General features: G+C 39.2%; 1 protein-coding gene across 1 annotated transcript in view; it reads right to left on the reverse strand.

The window, feature by feature from the left end:
- Nucleotides 1–13322, reverse strand: part of Col5a2 (collagen type V alpha 2 chain) — a 126377-nt gene that overhangs the window by 19860 nt on the left and 93195 nt on the right. Inside the window, exons 19-37 of the mRNA XM_038315320.1 lie at nucleotides 12690–12788; nucleotides 12343–12387; nucleotides 12156–12254; nucleotides 11637–11690; nucleotides 11328–11435; nucleotides 9835–9888; nucleotides 9206–9304; nucleotides 8706–8759; nucleotides 7924–8022; nucleotides 7763–7816; nucleotides 7608–7661; nucleotides 6636–6689; nucleotides 5611–5664; nucleotides 3800–3844; nucleotides 3388–3486; nucleotides 2079–2186; nucleotides 1763–1816; nucleotides 474–527; nucleotides 271–324 (exon numbers count right to left, since the gene is read on the reverse strand). Of these exons, the coding sequence (XP_038171248.1) occupies nucleotides 271–324; nucleotides 474–527; nucleotides 1763–1816; nucleotides 2079–2186; nucleotides 3388–3486; nucleotides 3800–3844; nucleotides 5611–5664; nucleotides 6636–6689; nucleotides 7608–7661; nucleotides 7763–7816; nucleotides 7924–8022; nucleotides 8706–8759; nucleotides 9206–9304; nucleotides 9835–9888; nucleotides 11328–11435; nucleotides 11637–11690; nucleotides 12156–12254; nucleotides 12343–12387; nucleotides 12690–12788 (1341 nt within the window). The remainder of the gene's footprint in view (nucleotides 1–270; nucleotides 325–473; nucleotides 528–1762; nucleotides 1817–2078; nucleotides 2187–3387; nucleotides 3487–3799; nucleotides 3845–5610; nucleotides 5665–6635; nucleotides 6690–7607; nucleotides 7662–7762; nucleotides 7817–7923; nucleotides 8023–8705; nucleotides 8760–9205; nucleotides 9305–9834; nucleotides 9889–11327; nucleotides 11436–11636; nucleotides 11691–12155; nucleotides 12255–12342; nucleotides 12388–12689; nucleotides 12789–13322) is intronic.

Consider the following 13322-nt stretch of genomic DNA (forward strand, 5'->3'; position numbering starts at 1 on the left):
CACAATAAGCATAAAAGTTACATTAAAGATTAGACAGACAGGGATAGATAGATAGATAGATAGATAGATGATGGATGGATGATGGATGAATAGATCGATGGATAGATGGATAAATAGATGGTTGAATAGATGGATGAATAGATGAATGAATAGATCTAAATGATGGATGAATAGATGGATGGACAAACAGACAGATAGATAGATCAACCAAAGAAAAATTCTTTTAGTGTTCAACCTCTCACTAAAGAAAATTAAAGATTTTTTACTTACAGGATTGCCACGCGAGCCAGGAGGGCCAACTAAACCTCGAGGACCAGGTTCACCCTAGAAAGCAGATTTTAGACAACTAAGTATCCAGTGCACAACACAGTTGAAAAACACCAGGCACAACGTGCAGGTAAATCAGAGTCTGAGAAACAGCAACACTTTGGGCCTTGTCATTTTGAAGTGCACAGAGATATCGTTCGGCTTACCTTTTCTCCAGTAGGGCCTGCAGGACCTGGTGGTCCCAAAGGACCTGGAAGACCCTGTAAATTAACAGGACATAGGTACACTGAGGAAAGACATGTACAGAAATTTCCACGTTTAAATAAGTAAGCAAGAAAGACAGCTATATTTTTGTAGCATGATTACTTTTTTGCAAGTCATTATCTACCACAGATGACAGCACCTCTGCCTTCTTATGACTTGTGCCATGTTGTTCATATACTAGCAGCTAGATTTCTCTACATGAAACCATCTTCAAATTGGATCTAAATTAGCAGCTTTCGTTGGCAATGTTTCTTTGATTTTACAACCTGTTTAATTTTACTAGTATCTATTTTGAAATCTGGGTATCGATTGAAAATTGGATTTTCTTTTGTAATATTCTCTTAAATTTTAGGATAATAACAAAATGTAATTCTATTATTATAAATTCAATTACACTAAGCAGGCCTCAGTGTTTAAGATGAAAGAGGCATTCACATCAAGGCTCGCTGCTTTTGATGTAGTCCTGACCATGTGTAGTGTAGGACAGCCACCACCTGGTGCAGGACCTGGGACGTCAGGACACATAATCACAATATTTAAGTGGATAGATTTTGGGAGTTTTTTAGGAACAAGTGCTCTGTTAATTTTTTGCTTCTTCTTCACAGGTACCTCAATATTTTTGTCCTGAAAGTTCTATATCCATTACTGAAAGAATGGAAAGCATAAAATTTACTTCTTATTTGTATATTCTTGACAAAAGGTTTTTGTTTTCTCCAGATCTATAACAGAAAACATATTCCTCTAATGATTTTCCTAGAACACTTCCTGAAACCTGAGTTTAAAAAAAAACCCAGCTCATTGCTTATATGCATAGTAAATAAAAGTACCCTGTTTGTATAGGGGAGCTGTTATTAATGTAGAGAAAACATATTATTGGTTTTTTTTTTACAACAAATGCCTCTTTCCTAAAACAATGTATTGCACTTACTACAAATAAAGCAATCATTCTATTTGCTCTGCTCTATCGTAAACATTTTATGAGCATGGTAGATATAAAGATAGCTTTGTATGGTCCATGACATTATTATTTATTTGTTGCATTGCTAGAAAGCAGAGTAAGTAAAATAAGTACCCCCTGCTAATCTGCATCAAGTCTCAAACAGCATCGTTTTACATTCTTGACGATAAATCAGCATGAGTAACGTTACTGTTAAAATCTAAAGCAATTTCATAGGCCAATGAACAATAATGTAAGTTTGTAGCCCGTTCGAGAAGATAACCTTTCCCTTACCCTTGCTCCATCATTTCCAGCTGTTCCTTCAGCACCTTTCTCTCCTATGCCACCCTGGAAAAATACAAAGTAGCAGCTGTTCGTTTAATTGTGCCTCCTGTACTCCAGATGAAGCTTCATGCCTCCATCACAGCTCGACCAGCTGCAGACTACAACAGCACCTGACTAGGCATACTCTAAATAAATAAAGACGACTAGAAGAAGAAATGACTTATCACTCAGGCTGAGAGAGACAAAAGGCTGCTTAGAAAGTCATTATTGTAGAAAGTCTAAATACAAACACTGGAAAAGTTAAATAGCAAAAAGCAGGACTTACTCTGTCACCCTTAGGGCCAGGGGTTCCTGCAATTCCTCTTTCTCCTGGCATGCCTTGAAGACCTGGTGGCCCTGTGTCTCCAATGGTCCCAGTAGGACCTGGATTGCCCTAAAATGAATAAATGATGAGATTGTATTAGTATATTAATACCAAAACCTGTGAAGTTGCTGTTTTAATCAGTCTAAAGCAATTAAAGTCTAATTTAATGTTAGCAATTAAATTAAATCTCAATGCTCAGATTTAGTACTTGGGGAAATTGTGTTATTGTGGGATTTCTTGAAAACAATGTAGATTTAATTTTTATTTGCAATTAGTATATAAATATTAGATTTCATTGTAGAATTTTGAAGATAATTTCTCTTTGATGATCCTACTTATACCTCTCCAACCCTCTTGGCATCTCTTGTACTATACCACTTGCAGGGGCTTCTTTTTTACTTTCCTGTCACATACGTGACATGTTACCCTCCCCAAAGTCAACATTAGTCCCCTCCCCATGGTTCTCACGGTCCTAGTTTCATGACCCACACCCAACCTGTCTCTATAGAGAAACACTAATTCAAATAAAAAGAAAAATAAATGTCCTTTCAAATAAAATTAATTGAATTGCCCTTGCTTTTCCCCTCCCCCCACTGACCATGACAGACACATTAATAAAGAAGATATTGTGTTTAGGGAAAAGGAACACTTCACTGTTTCCTTGGAAAACCTGAAAGATTAAGCTGGTTCCCAGAAAACTGCACAATCAAATGGAGATTGGCTTTGCTCTGTCATCCTGGACCTTGGCGATGTTAAAGACCTCTTAGTCATATAATCATGTGAAATTCCACTTGAGTTCCACACATACACACACAGGCATGTTCTCTATGCTGCACTATATCCAAAGCTATAGATTTGCAAACAGGCAGTAACTAGTCATGGAGTCAAGATGAAGAACATGAGCACATGGTTTGCTTCACCTACTAAAACTATGATGTTCTATTTTTTTTCTCTTTCATTCATAGATGCTCCCAACAAGTAATTTTTCCCATTTCTCATCCCTGTTAATTTGCATATGTTACCCACGAAATGTACAAGCATTGGGAGCTCATGCATGTACGACAGAGCATCCTGTGCCTGGGCTCCTCCTCCCCACCATAGAAAGCTCACTTTCTAGTTGCCAGAAAAAGCCCAAGATGCAACCACTAAAGATTTGCTGAAGTAAAAATAATTCAATCAAGTTATCCCAGTAGACCAAGCGAAGGTGCATTCCAGGGACAGCTGGTAAGGTCTAGAGTTTTCTGGAATCCCAGGTCAGGACTGCACTTACCTTTGGACCATCAGGGCCGTGTCCTCCAGCCATGCCTTTCTCCCCGGGCAGCCCCGTTATTCCTGGCTCGCCTCTTTCTCCAGGATTCCCTCTTTCTCCCTAGTATGACATCAGAATGTCAGATAACCTTAATATTAACCTAAAACGAATTTTAGAAGTGCCTACACAATTCGACTGGAAAAATTTTTTTTATAATGGAGCCACTAATGGCTCAGGTTTTCTAATTTAGTACAAAGACATGAACATGAACTAAAGATAATTTATACTCATGAGACAAGACAGGTATCCCATAAATTTTTCAAAGAATAGAACAGCTTAATACTTAAAATATAACACCCTTTAAGATAGAAGACTTCCTTTTATTCTGTAGCCAATGGGAAACAAAATGAATCACACAACGGAAAATGCCTACCCGAGGTCCTAAGGGGCCAACTGCTCCAGGCTCTCCAGGAACACCCTAGACAATTTGAAAAATGGAAGCTCTTGTATTATTACAAATATTTCTAGATCAAACATCATATGTTCTGCAGTGTGCTATTATGATAAATACTAAAGTGTGAAAATATGTATACCTTTACAATTGAGGAAATATATTTTCTGAAAAGATTTTTATTAACCCAAATGTCTGATTTTTTGGCAGTGAGAATGTATAGAATATTCTCTCACAAAAATAGTATATCAGATTCTTCAGAGATAACAGAACATAGTTATAGCATATTTTTTAAACATAGTATTGGGAAGGGTTTAAATAGTAGAAAAGTAACATACAAAAAACATAATATCCGGTCATTTCAACTAACTGAATTTCAATTATATTGAATCTAATATATATATATGTGTGTGTGTGTATGAACATTCTATATTATACATATATATTCATACATATATGTGTACATATATATATATGTACACACACACACACACATATATATATATATATATATATATATATATATATATAGAGAGAGAGAGAGAGAGAGAGAGAGAGAGAGAGAGAGAGAGAGAGAGAGAGAGAGAGAGAAATTTGGGGACCAAAATAGCATCAAAATTATTTCAAAACTTCTTCCTTTAAGAAGCTTGGGGAACCCTAACAGTGGGAACAGGATGTCTCTGACTCTTGTCTGCTCTTGGGATCCTGTTTCTCCTACTGGCTTGCCTCATCCAGCCTTGGTATAGGGGGTTTGTGTCTGGTCTTACTGTAACTTGTCGATGCCTTGCTCAGTGGCTATCCCTGGGAGGGCTGTTCAGGAGAAAGGAAGGATAAGTGGATGAGGGAAATGGGAGGTAGAGAGGAAGGACTGGAAGGAGTGGAGGAAGGGGAAGCTGTGGTCAATATGTATTGAGAGAAGAAGGATAATTTAAAAAGAAAAACAAGATGAAAGCTTTATCAAGCCCGCTTCCAGATTTCTTTTCGGAAGTGTTTCATTCTCACTATGGCACCGTGGTCCTGAAGCCCATGTCCAGCTGCAGTGCTTCCTACTTAAAAGTCTTTTACCAGTTTCCCTGTGCTCTAAAAATGACCAAATGAAGCTCCCAGTAGGACTCCCTTCAATCAGGTCCCTGGTTCACACCTCCAACTTTATCTCCACCACTTTGTCCTGTGCTCACACTTCTGACACTGCATTTTTACAGTCCTGAAATTACTCAGCAAGCATTTATGCTCGCCATTCCCACTTCCTGAAATATTTTACCATCTTCTAGCCTTCATATTTTATGTGCAATATTACTTTTGGAAAGTCTTCCTATAGCAAGAATTCTATACATATAGTGTCTCCCCTGCTGTAGCATTTGGACCATCCTGTTACTATACTGTTTTCCAATATTCTGTCTCTTCTATTATTTGGAAATACAGAGTTCCACAGTCTGCAACCAACTCTCCAGCTGAGAAGGTGGTGTGCTTAACAGAGCCGAGCACACAGAATGCTGAGCAAATGCTTATTGAACGGTAATAAGCAAATTAATCGCTCAAAGATAAAAGAGCAAATCCATCTGCCATTAAATGCCTATAGCAATTTCAGACCGTGATCTAGTGATATTTTAGGCATAAAACACATAAAAAAGCAAGTGAGTTGAGTTCAAAAGAGGAACTGAGGAAGTCGCAAAACATCTTCACCTGTCAGTGGACATAATTGAATCATTGAACAAAACTAGGGCTTCACTCATCAAAGATGATATTATAATCTACCAACTTATAGTCTCGATGCTATCATTTCAAAAACTTACTTGATCACCTGGCTTTCCACCTTCCCCGGGAGGCCCTGGAGGCCCAGGCAGCCCCTAAAGCAGCAGTGACAAATAAATCTCGTGAGTCACTGAAAGTTTTACCAGCTACCAAACCAAATAGTTTACATTTTATACTTTATTTCACTTCAATACAAAAGACGTTGCATGGACATATTGAGCAAACGTTATGAAAAATAGTCTCCAGATACATTAGGAAAGTCACCTATTACAAGGCACAGAGCCTACCTGGCTTTTAAGGCTAGCTTCTTCTTTACACATACCACTTAAAAATTAGGATAAGAATATAATACAAGGCTCTTCGTGTTTGTTTTGTCTCTAGCACATTTGAACTGGTCGAATAATATTGGTAGAAGGCCTGATGTTTCCACAAACTGAATTTTTTAATGCCCATAAATAATGTTTACCATATAGAAGCATTCTCTGAACAAGTTTTAGTAACGATACCAATAAAATCAGGTAAGATTAAGCTTAATGAACCTGTTGAGATGCTGAGAACATTCTATTATCATTAATTTCTTACCAGCTTTGTGGTTAATCATTTTGTTCAGAGGAAGGTCATTCCCTATCTTTGAGCAACAGTATTTGGTTACACACAACTATCCTAAAAGATGATGTCTGAAAATTAGAGGACTCTGCCACATTCAAGCATTGTATCATGTGCACGTATACATGCACACACATGTTCTCATGCATATATGGTCTCACTCTACAGTCTTGTCTGGCCTGGAACTTAATAGGTCACACAGGCTGGCTGTGCACTCATAGCAACCCCTCTGACTCAGTCTGCGTGCAGGTTCAGCATCCACAACTGGCTACTTTCCATAATATGTGTGTGTGTGCGTGTGTGTGTGTGCACACGTGCGTGTGTGTGTGCGCGCGTGTCTGCGCATGTGTGTATGTGTGTGTGCATGTGTGTGCGTGCGTGTGTGTGTGTGTGTGTGCGTATGTGTGTGTGTATTTTTAAAACAATTCATAGAATAATAAAAATCTAAATTAATACATACCTGAAAGCCAGTAGGGCCTGGAGGACCCTGCTCTCCTCTTTCCCCAGCTAAACCCTAAGAACAAAAGTAAAAGAGAAAAGAAAAACAGTATAAATCCCACCAGATGTTCACGTCTGTTTTCTGTTTACGTGAACCAGGGGTATTGATCTCTTTGTATTTCTTGCAGACATCTGCTCTATGTATCAGTCAGATAACACCCTAGTAATAAGAGTCACCAAATCCCACTGTTTGAAGTCCTTCAAAGTGAGACCATTTCATTTAAAAAGCTAGTGAAGAAATTATAGAATGGTTTTAGGTTTTGTTTTGTTTTGTTTTTAATTCAAATACAAAAAGCCTAAAGCCAACTATAGATAGACTATAGGAAACCCACTATTTCCTACATCCAACTTAAAGGGTTGTATTTCTATTGACATTTCTTCCTATCCATTGTTAATTTCCTATAGGACTATTAACAAAAGCTATTTCAACATTTGAGAGGATACATAAACTGACCCCATAAAAACTCAATATGTCAAAACATCTTTGATAAACAATTAAAACAAACTCAGGATGAAAACACAGAATCAAAATATGAGCATTCTTTCTTTTTACCTTTTCAAAACCAGCCAAATTAAATGCATTTTTACAAGATACATTTTTATAATGTAGGTGGAATTATGTATGCATTTATACATTTAAATGAATACATTAAAATATTTGCAAACACTATTTTCGAGAGCTGATAAATTCTTCAACTATGGCATTTATGGGGTAACAACCTTTGCCACTAGATACCGTTTTACAGTTTAAAATGAGATCAGTCTTTTTACCCAAGTAGGAGGGAGCAATACATCAGAGGAATAAAACAAAAGACAACTGAAATTCACCTTCATTCCCTTATTTCCTCATTCCCTTCCCTGAAACTTATTCATGAAAACCTTGGAGAAACACTGAGAAACGCAATGTATAATGTCATCGAAGCAAGTCACATACCGGGGGCCCCACGGGGCCTGAAGGACCAACTTCTCCATCTTTGCCAGGAGCCCCCTAGGATTACACGGACATAACATTTCAGGTGAGGCCATCGGAATTTTGATGGTTTTATATCTTTTTTTTTTTTTATTCAATACCAGAAAATGGATGCCTACCCTTTGTCCCGGAACGCCAGCATTCCCCGCTTCTCCTGGTTTTCCAAGGTCACCCTAAAAGATACAGGGGCACTATTCTAAATTTGCTCAGTTGGAGCCCCCTGTCCCGATCTCCAGCTGCAGGCTCCCGGCAACTGTTAAGCGCTGTTGGCTGTACTCACACTGCTACCTTTGGGGCCTGGAAGGCCCATGCTTCCAGGCTGTCCTCTGATGCCAACTGAGCCTGGAGGACCCGGCCGTCCATCTTCCCCGGGAGCACCCTGCGGAATTGACAGACAGCAGGCAGGTAAGTTGAGTTCTAAGCACCGCTCTGTCCACATTGCCACCGGATGTGGCTAATCATCAACGTCATCTTAACTAAAAACGAATTTCCTTAGGTTTATATGTTAGTGAGTGAGAACTGTCAGATAGGTGTTTGTTGTTTGGCCTGGTTTAATTTGTTTTGTTTTTATAAAGCCCTGAGGCACGTTGAACATTTAGAGCAGAAATTCTAATTTTGCTCCATTCATAAGCCTCCTTGCCACCATCTCCTGGCCCTCTCATGTTAAGGGGCAGGCTTTCCCTTTCTTCATCCTCTGTTTTGTGGTCATAAATATTTAAACTCCCCCAGTTCACATTACAGAAGAGATTCCGCATCCGGATGCATACCCTGACAAGTTATTTATTTCTAGAACATGGAAAAGTAGAAGGGCCACCAGGGAAAGAGAACAATGTTAGACAAGTTTAGCAATATTAAAGGACATTATTTTACTGAATAAATTTCAATTTTAAACACCTAATGAAGAAAAGTTAGCTTACATTTTGCTCAGTGTGAAAGTTCATAGATACTAAGAAGCTGTTGCCATGGGACACTTACGAATGTAGTCGTGGCCACCACTGCCAGGATAAATAAATAACTTACGCATATACTGGGAAGTGTTATGGAATCACTCCAATTACTTACCAAAGGCCCGAGTTTTCCTTCAGGGCCTTGAACCCCAGGGTTTCCTGTCAGACCCTGACAAGGAAAATGGACTGTTAATTTGTTGCGAACAGCCACTGGTGGGAAGACTTTAAACAGAACCGCGATACTTTATTGTAACCAACTAAACGGATGGGCAGTTTCACTGTTTGAATAAAATGTTAAATGATGTTTTCTTAAATAGAACGAACAATTTTCTTTACCAAAGGTCCAGCCGGGTTTTTTTTTTTTTTTTTTCAGAATAAAAATTAGAAGTTGCAAAGAGATACTGTTCCCAGAAAGAGCAGTGTGTATGCCTTTAAAATGGTCCTTAGACAGGACTGTACTTTATGGACAGGTCAAAAATAGCATATCAATGTTTGTAAAATATAGCCCATATACTTCTGAAATGATGCTCTATGGCGTAAAGCAAGCTAAACATAAACACGGGAAAATGAACCTCCATGAACGCAGAAGTACTTGGATGTTGACAGAGTTCTTACCCGAGCACCTGGCAGCCCAGGTTCACCTGGACGTCCTGGGTCTCCCTGACCTCCTTTAGGCCCCGAAGAACCTACAGGACCACGCTCTCCCTGAGCACCCTATTCCAAAGAAGACAGACAGGGCAGAGTTGAAACAAAGCCAGAAGACATTAAGTTCTTATTTCCCAGATACACATGAATATGCAACCATTTTGTCAGAGATTTGACAGCGATGCATTTGAAAGCAACGTCGCTGAACATTTTGTTCTAACTTGTACCCACTGTGAAATGACCTTATCCAGTATTAAAGAAAGAAAGATGAAATCACAGCGCCACTCTAATAAGGAAAAAATTTTAGAGTTTAAATCTCATCTAAAGGTTACATCACCCAAACTAAAGCCCTACAACCTTTTGTTCTCAGAAGTAACCCTTGAAAGTCTGGAAGCCAGGCCTCACTAATGCTAGTATTAATTCAAACAACCATCCATCTCCCAGGACCTCCTAGTACTAAAAAGAAAAATAAAAAAAATATAGACAGGGCAGGTTTGGAGTTAAGCCAATACCTGCGTCTATGTCCCTTATGGGTATGAACTCATATGAGCCAGGGACACATGCCCATTCTGGAAATGCCAGCCTTGCTGTGATCTTACCTTTGGTCCGGGTAAACCATCAGACCCTGGAAAGCCACGATTGCCAGGAGCACCCTGCAATGAACCAAAATGCAGTTCTGAGATCCTGTTGTTCACTGTATGATGTGACTAGTGAATAGATTTTACTTTGCTATTAACAGGCTTTCAGAGTTCTGATCAAGTTAACCCAGCAAAAATAAATATAAAGAAGATAATCTTACTAGAAAAAAAATTGAGAATTTTTTTCAAATTTTTAATTGAGAATTTGAAGAAAATGAGTATTAAAACAAATATTCCAGAAAACTTCTAAAAATCAATTTTAAAATAAACACAGTAAAAAATTAATATGTAGACCCAGGAAGCAAAAATCTATGTCTATTGTAATCAAAATGCCAGTGTTAGCATGCTTCATACTATCTTATAGGGGAAGAAAACCTTGGATTTCGCTAAAATTGTACACAAATATTTGATGATGACAGTCCCTTCATATATATATATATATATATATATATATATATATATATATATAAAACAACAACCTTTTCTACTCTTAAAACCACCTAGTCCTTTCCTGTCACCTCTGCTGGGAATGGGAGTGCTCCACCCCCATGTTCTGTCACAAGCATCTGTTCTATGCTAGGCTAAACTGCTACCTCTTCAAACAAACCTATATCCTCCCCACCTCCCCATCCCCTATCTGTTATACACCTGTCTCCTCCCCACCTCCCCATCACCTGTCCCTGTTATACACTGTCTCCTCCCCACCTACCCATCACCTGTCCCTGCTATACACCTGTCTCCTCCCCCACCTCCCCATCACCTGTCCCTGCTATACACCTGTCTCCTCCCCCACCTCCCCATCACCTGTCCCTGTTATACATCTGTCTCCTCCCCCACCTCCCCATCACCTGTCCCTGTTATACTCCACATGCTATCAATTATTTAATACTCGATGGGGCACTCATGAAAATGTTTTATTTACCTGCCGACTTACTGCTTACCACCCAGTTAAGTAAACCTGTTCCCTACAGCCCCATGAGGATGAGGACCCCAGGCTTCTTGTTTGCTGATGCATCCTGAGTACGTAAAGCCCCAGTTTGCTTACACTAATTAGACAGCCAATGTTGAACAGATGAGAGAAACGTAAATAAATGCTTGGCTCTTTTGACATAGATAAATTCCATAAGCTCTCCAAGACCTCTTCATTGTCTCCTAACTTATTTTTTAAATATTTATTTATTTTATATACAATATTCTGTCTGTATGCCTGCAGGCCAGAAGAGGGCACCAGACCTCATTACAGATGGTTATGAGCCACCATGTGGTTGCTGGGAATTGAACTCAGGACCTTTGGAAGAGCAGGCAGTGAGTGCTCTTAACCTCTGAGCCATCTCTCCAGCCCCTGTCTCCTAACTTATTTATGGTTCCTTCCTAGTCACAAATTTACACCTGCAACCTCCCAAAACACGCACACAGGAAAGAAGAGGAAAATTAATTTTATTATTCAAATATACCCTTTCTCCCATTGGGCCTGGAGGACCAACTGTGCCTGGGTCACCTCGAGGACCTCGTTTGCCTTCTTCACCAGGTGGGCCTATGGGACCCTGGACACCATGTGGCCCCTATTAAAACAGAAGCATGGGTTCCAGTAAGAGTTATTCATTAAGTTAAAGTAAGTCAACTCACCTAATTTAGTCAGCAAAAATTTAAAGTATATTAAATAATTATTTTATGCCATTGCTAGTTTACATACATGAAACATTCAAGCAATACACCTCTAGACAATATTAATACTCTTCGTCATTAAAATCATGAAGGCTTACTGGTTCTCCCTTTGGGCCAGCTTCTCCTTTGAAACCTGGAACTCCTGGATCACCCTAAAATAAAATATCAATAGTAGAAAGAAATAAAAATTAAGTGCAATGAATGGGCTGTTGAGTCTATGCTGAATTAGTATTAAAATGAAATGTAATAATTTCTGTGCATGTTCATGTGAAGTACATGTATGTACTTGTATGGAGGTGAATTGACAGATTTGCTCTTGTCTCCATCTCCCAAGCTTTAGGATTACAAGCACTGTCACTCATGCCCAGCATATACATACATATATACATACATACATACATACACACATACATACATACATACACACATACATACACACATACATACATACATACACACATACATATGAGTACATAAAAAAAACTAATAGAAAAAAGGCCATGAATTTGAAAGATAGCAAAGAGGGGTATATGGGAGAGTTTGAAGGAAGGAAAAGGAAAGGGGAAATGATGTAATTAAAATCTGAAAACATTTATAAAAAGAATTTGAGACAATACCGGTTGTCCTCGGATTCCCTGAGGTCCAGTGCTGCCCTGAGGGCCAGGAGATCCAGGAGGTCCCGACAAGCCAGGAGGACCAGAGGTTCCAGCAGAGCCCTGCCAGCGGCAAGGGTGACATGAGCATAGTAATCTAGAGCCAGGGATTGCTTCCCTTTGAAAACCACTGGATGGAAATGTTACTTACCGTGGGGCCTTTGGCACCAGGCGTTCCATCAGTTCCCACTGCACCCTGAAAAGTACGTGGAGCACTTTTGTAACTACTAACCTGTATCTGACACAGCTAACATAGTATTCAGATCATCTAAGGAGAGGCAGAAAAGTTGCAAACAAAAAAATACACTATTATAGCAAAACAGTACTTTCGTGGATAACCTTTTCTGTTAGCTAGGAGAAAGAAGATGCATTGGCAGGTAAAGCGTCCTTTTTCTGAGTGTTAATTTAGAATTGATTATATTAAATAAATTCCATCTTCTGATGCTGTAATAAGTAAGCATCTTCCTGGGCTAGCTCCTAGAGGCGTGAGACACTTACAGGAAGACCATGAGAGCCAACTGGACCTGGGGGCCCAGTTTCACCTCTCTGCCCCTGAGGACCTTCAGGGCCTCGGGCCCCAGTAGGACCTGCTTCTCCCTAGAGGGATGGAAAAGAAAACATTAACTTAATTAAAATACTAGCATTGTTGCCTAAAGGTAATTGTATATTTGGGGCTTTTCATGTTAAATCTACAATCTGAAGCTACCATGAGCTTTATATTCAGTGCAAACCAGGGGGCTCCTTCAGCTAATAGCCCTTAAGAGACCACGGCCAAGTGGGCTTGTGTCTTAAGGGCTATTGGCTGAAGGAGCAGAAGGAACTCCCGAAGCACCGGACATCTGAAGTCCAACCAAGAACCATACAATTAAAGCTTGATTGAAACACGGAAGACAACAGAAGATTTCTGAGTATCCCCACAACCTACCGCTATTTCATAGCTAAAATTTGTTACAGGACTCAATAACTTCGAATGGACTAAACTCGCTGTAAAATTACACAAATTTCACTCTACAATTTAGAGGCAAGAAATCCTTTCCTTTCGGTAGAAGCAATAAAGAAAATCATGTTTCAGAGTAAAGAATATACTCTGACTCATTAAACATTCACTTATGGACCTTCAGAGACATAGTT

Source organism: Arvicola amphibius, chromosome 18, assembly GCF_903992535.2.
Source record: "Arvicola amphibius chromosome 18, mArvAmp1.2, whole genome shotgun sequence".
In the NCBI taxonomy this organism is placed as follows: domain Eukaryota; kingdom Metazoa; phylum Chordata; class Mammalia; order Rodentia; family Cricetidae; genus Arvicola; species Arvicola amphibius.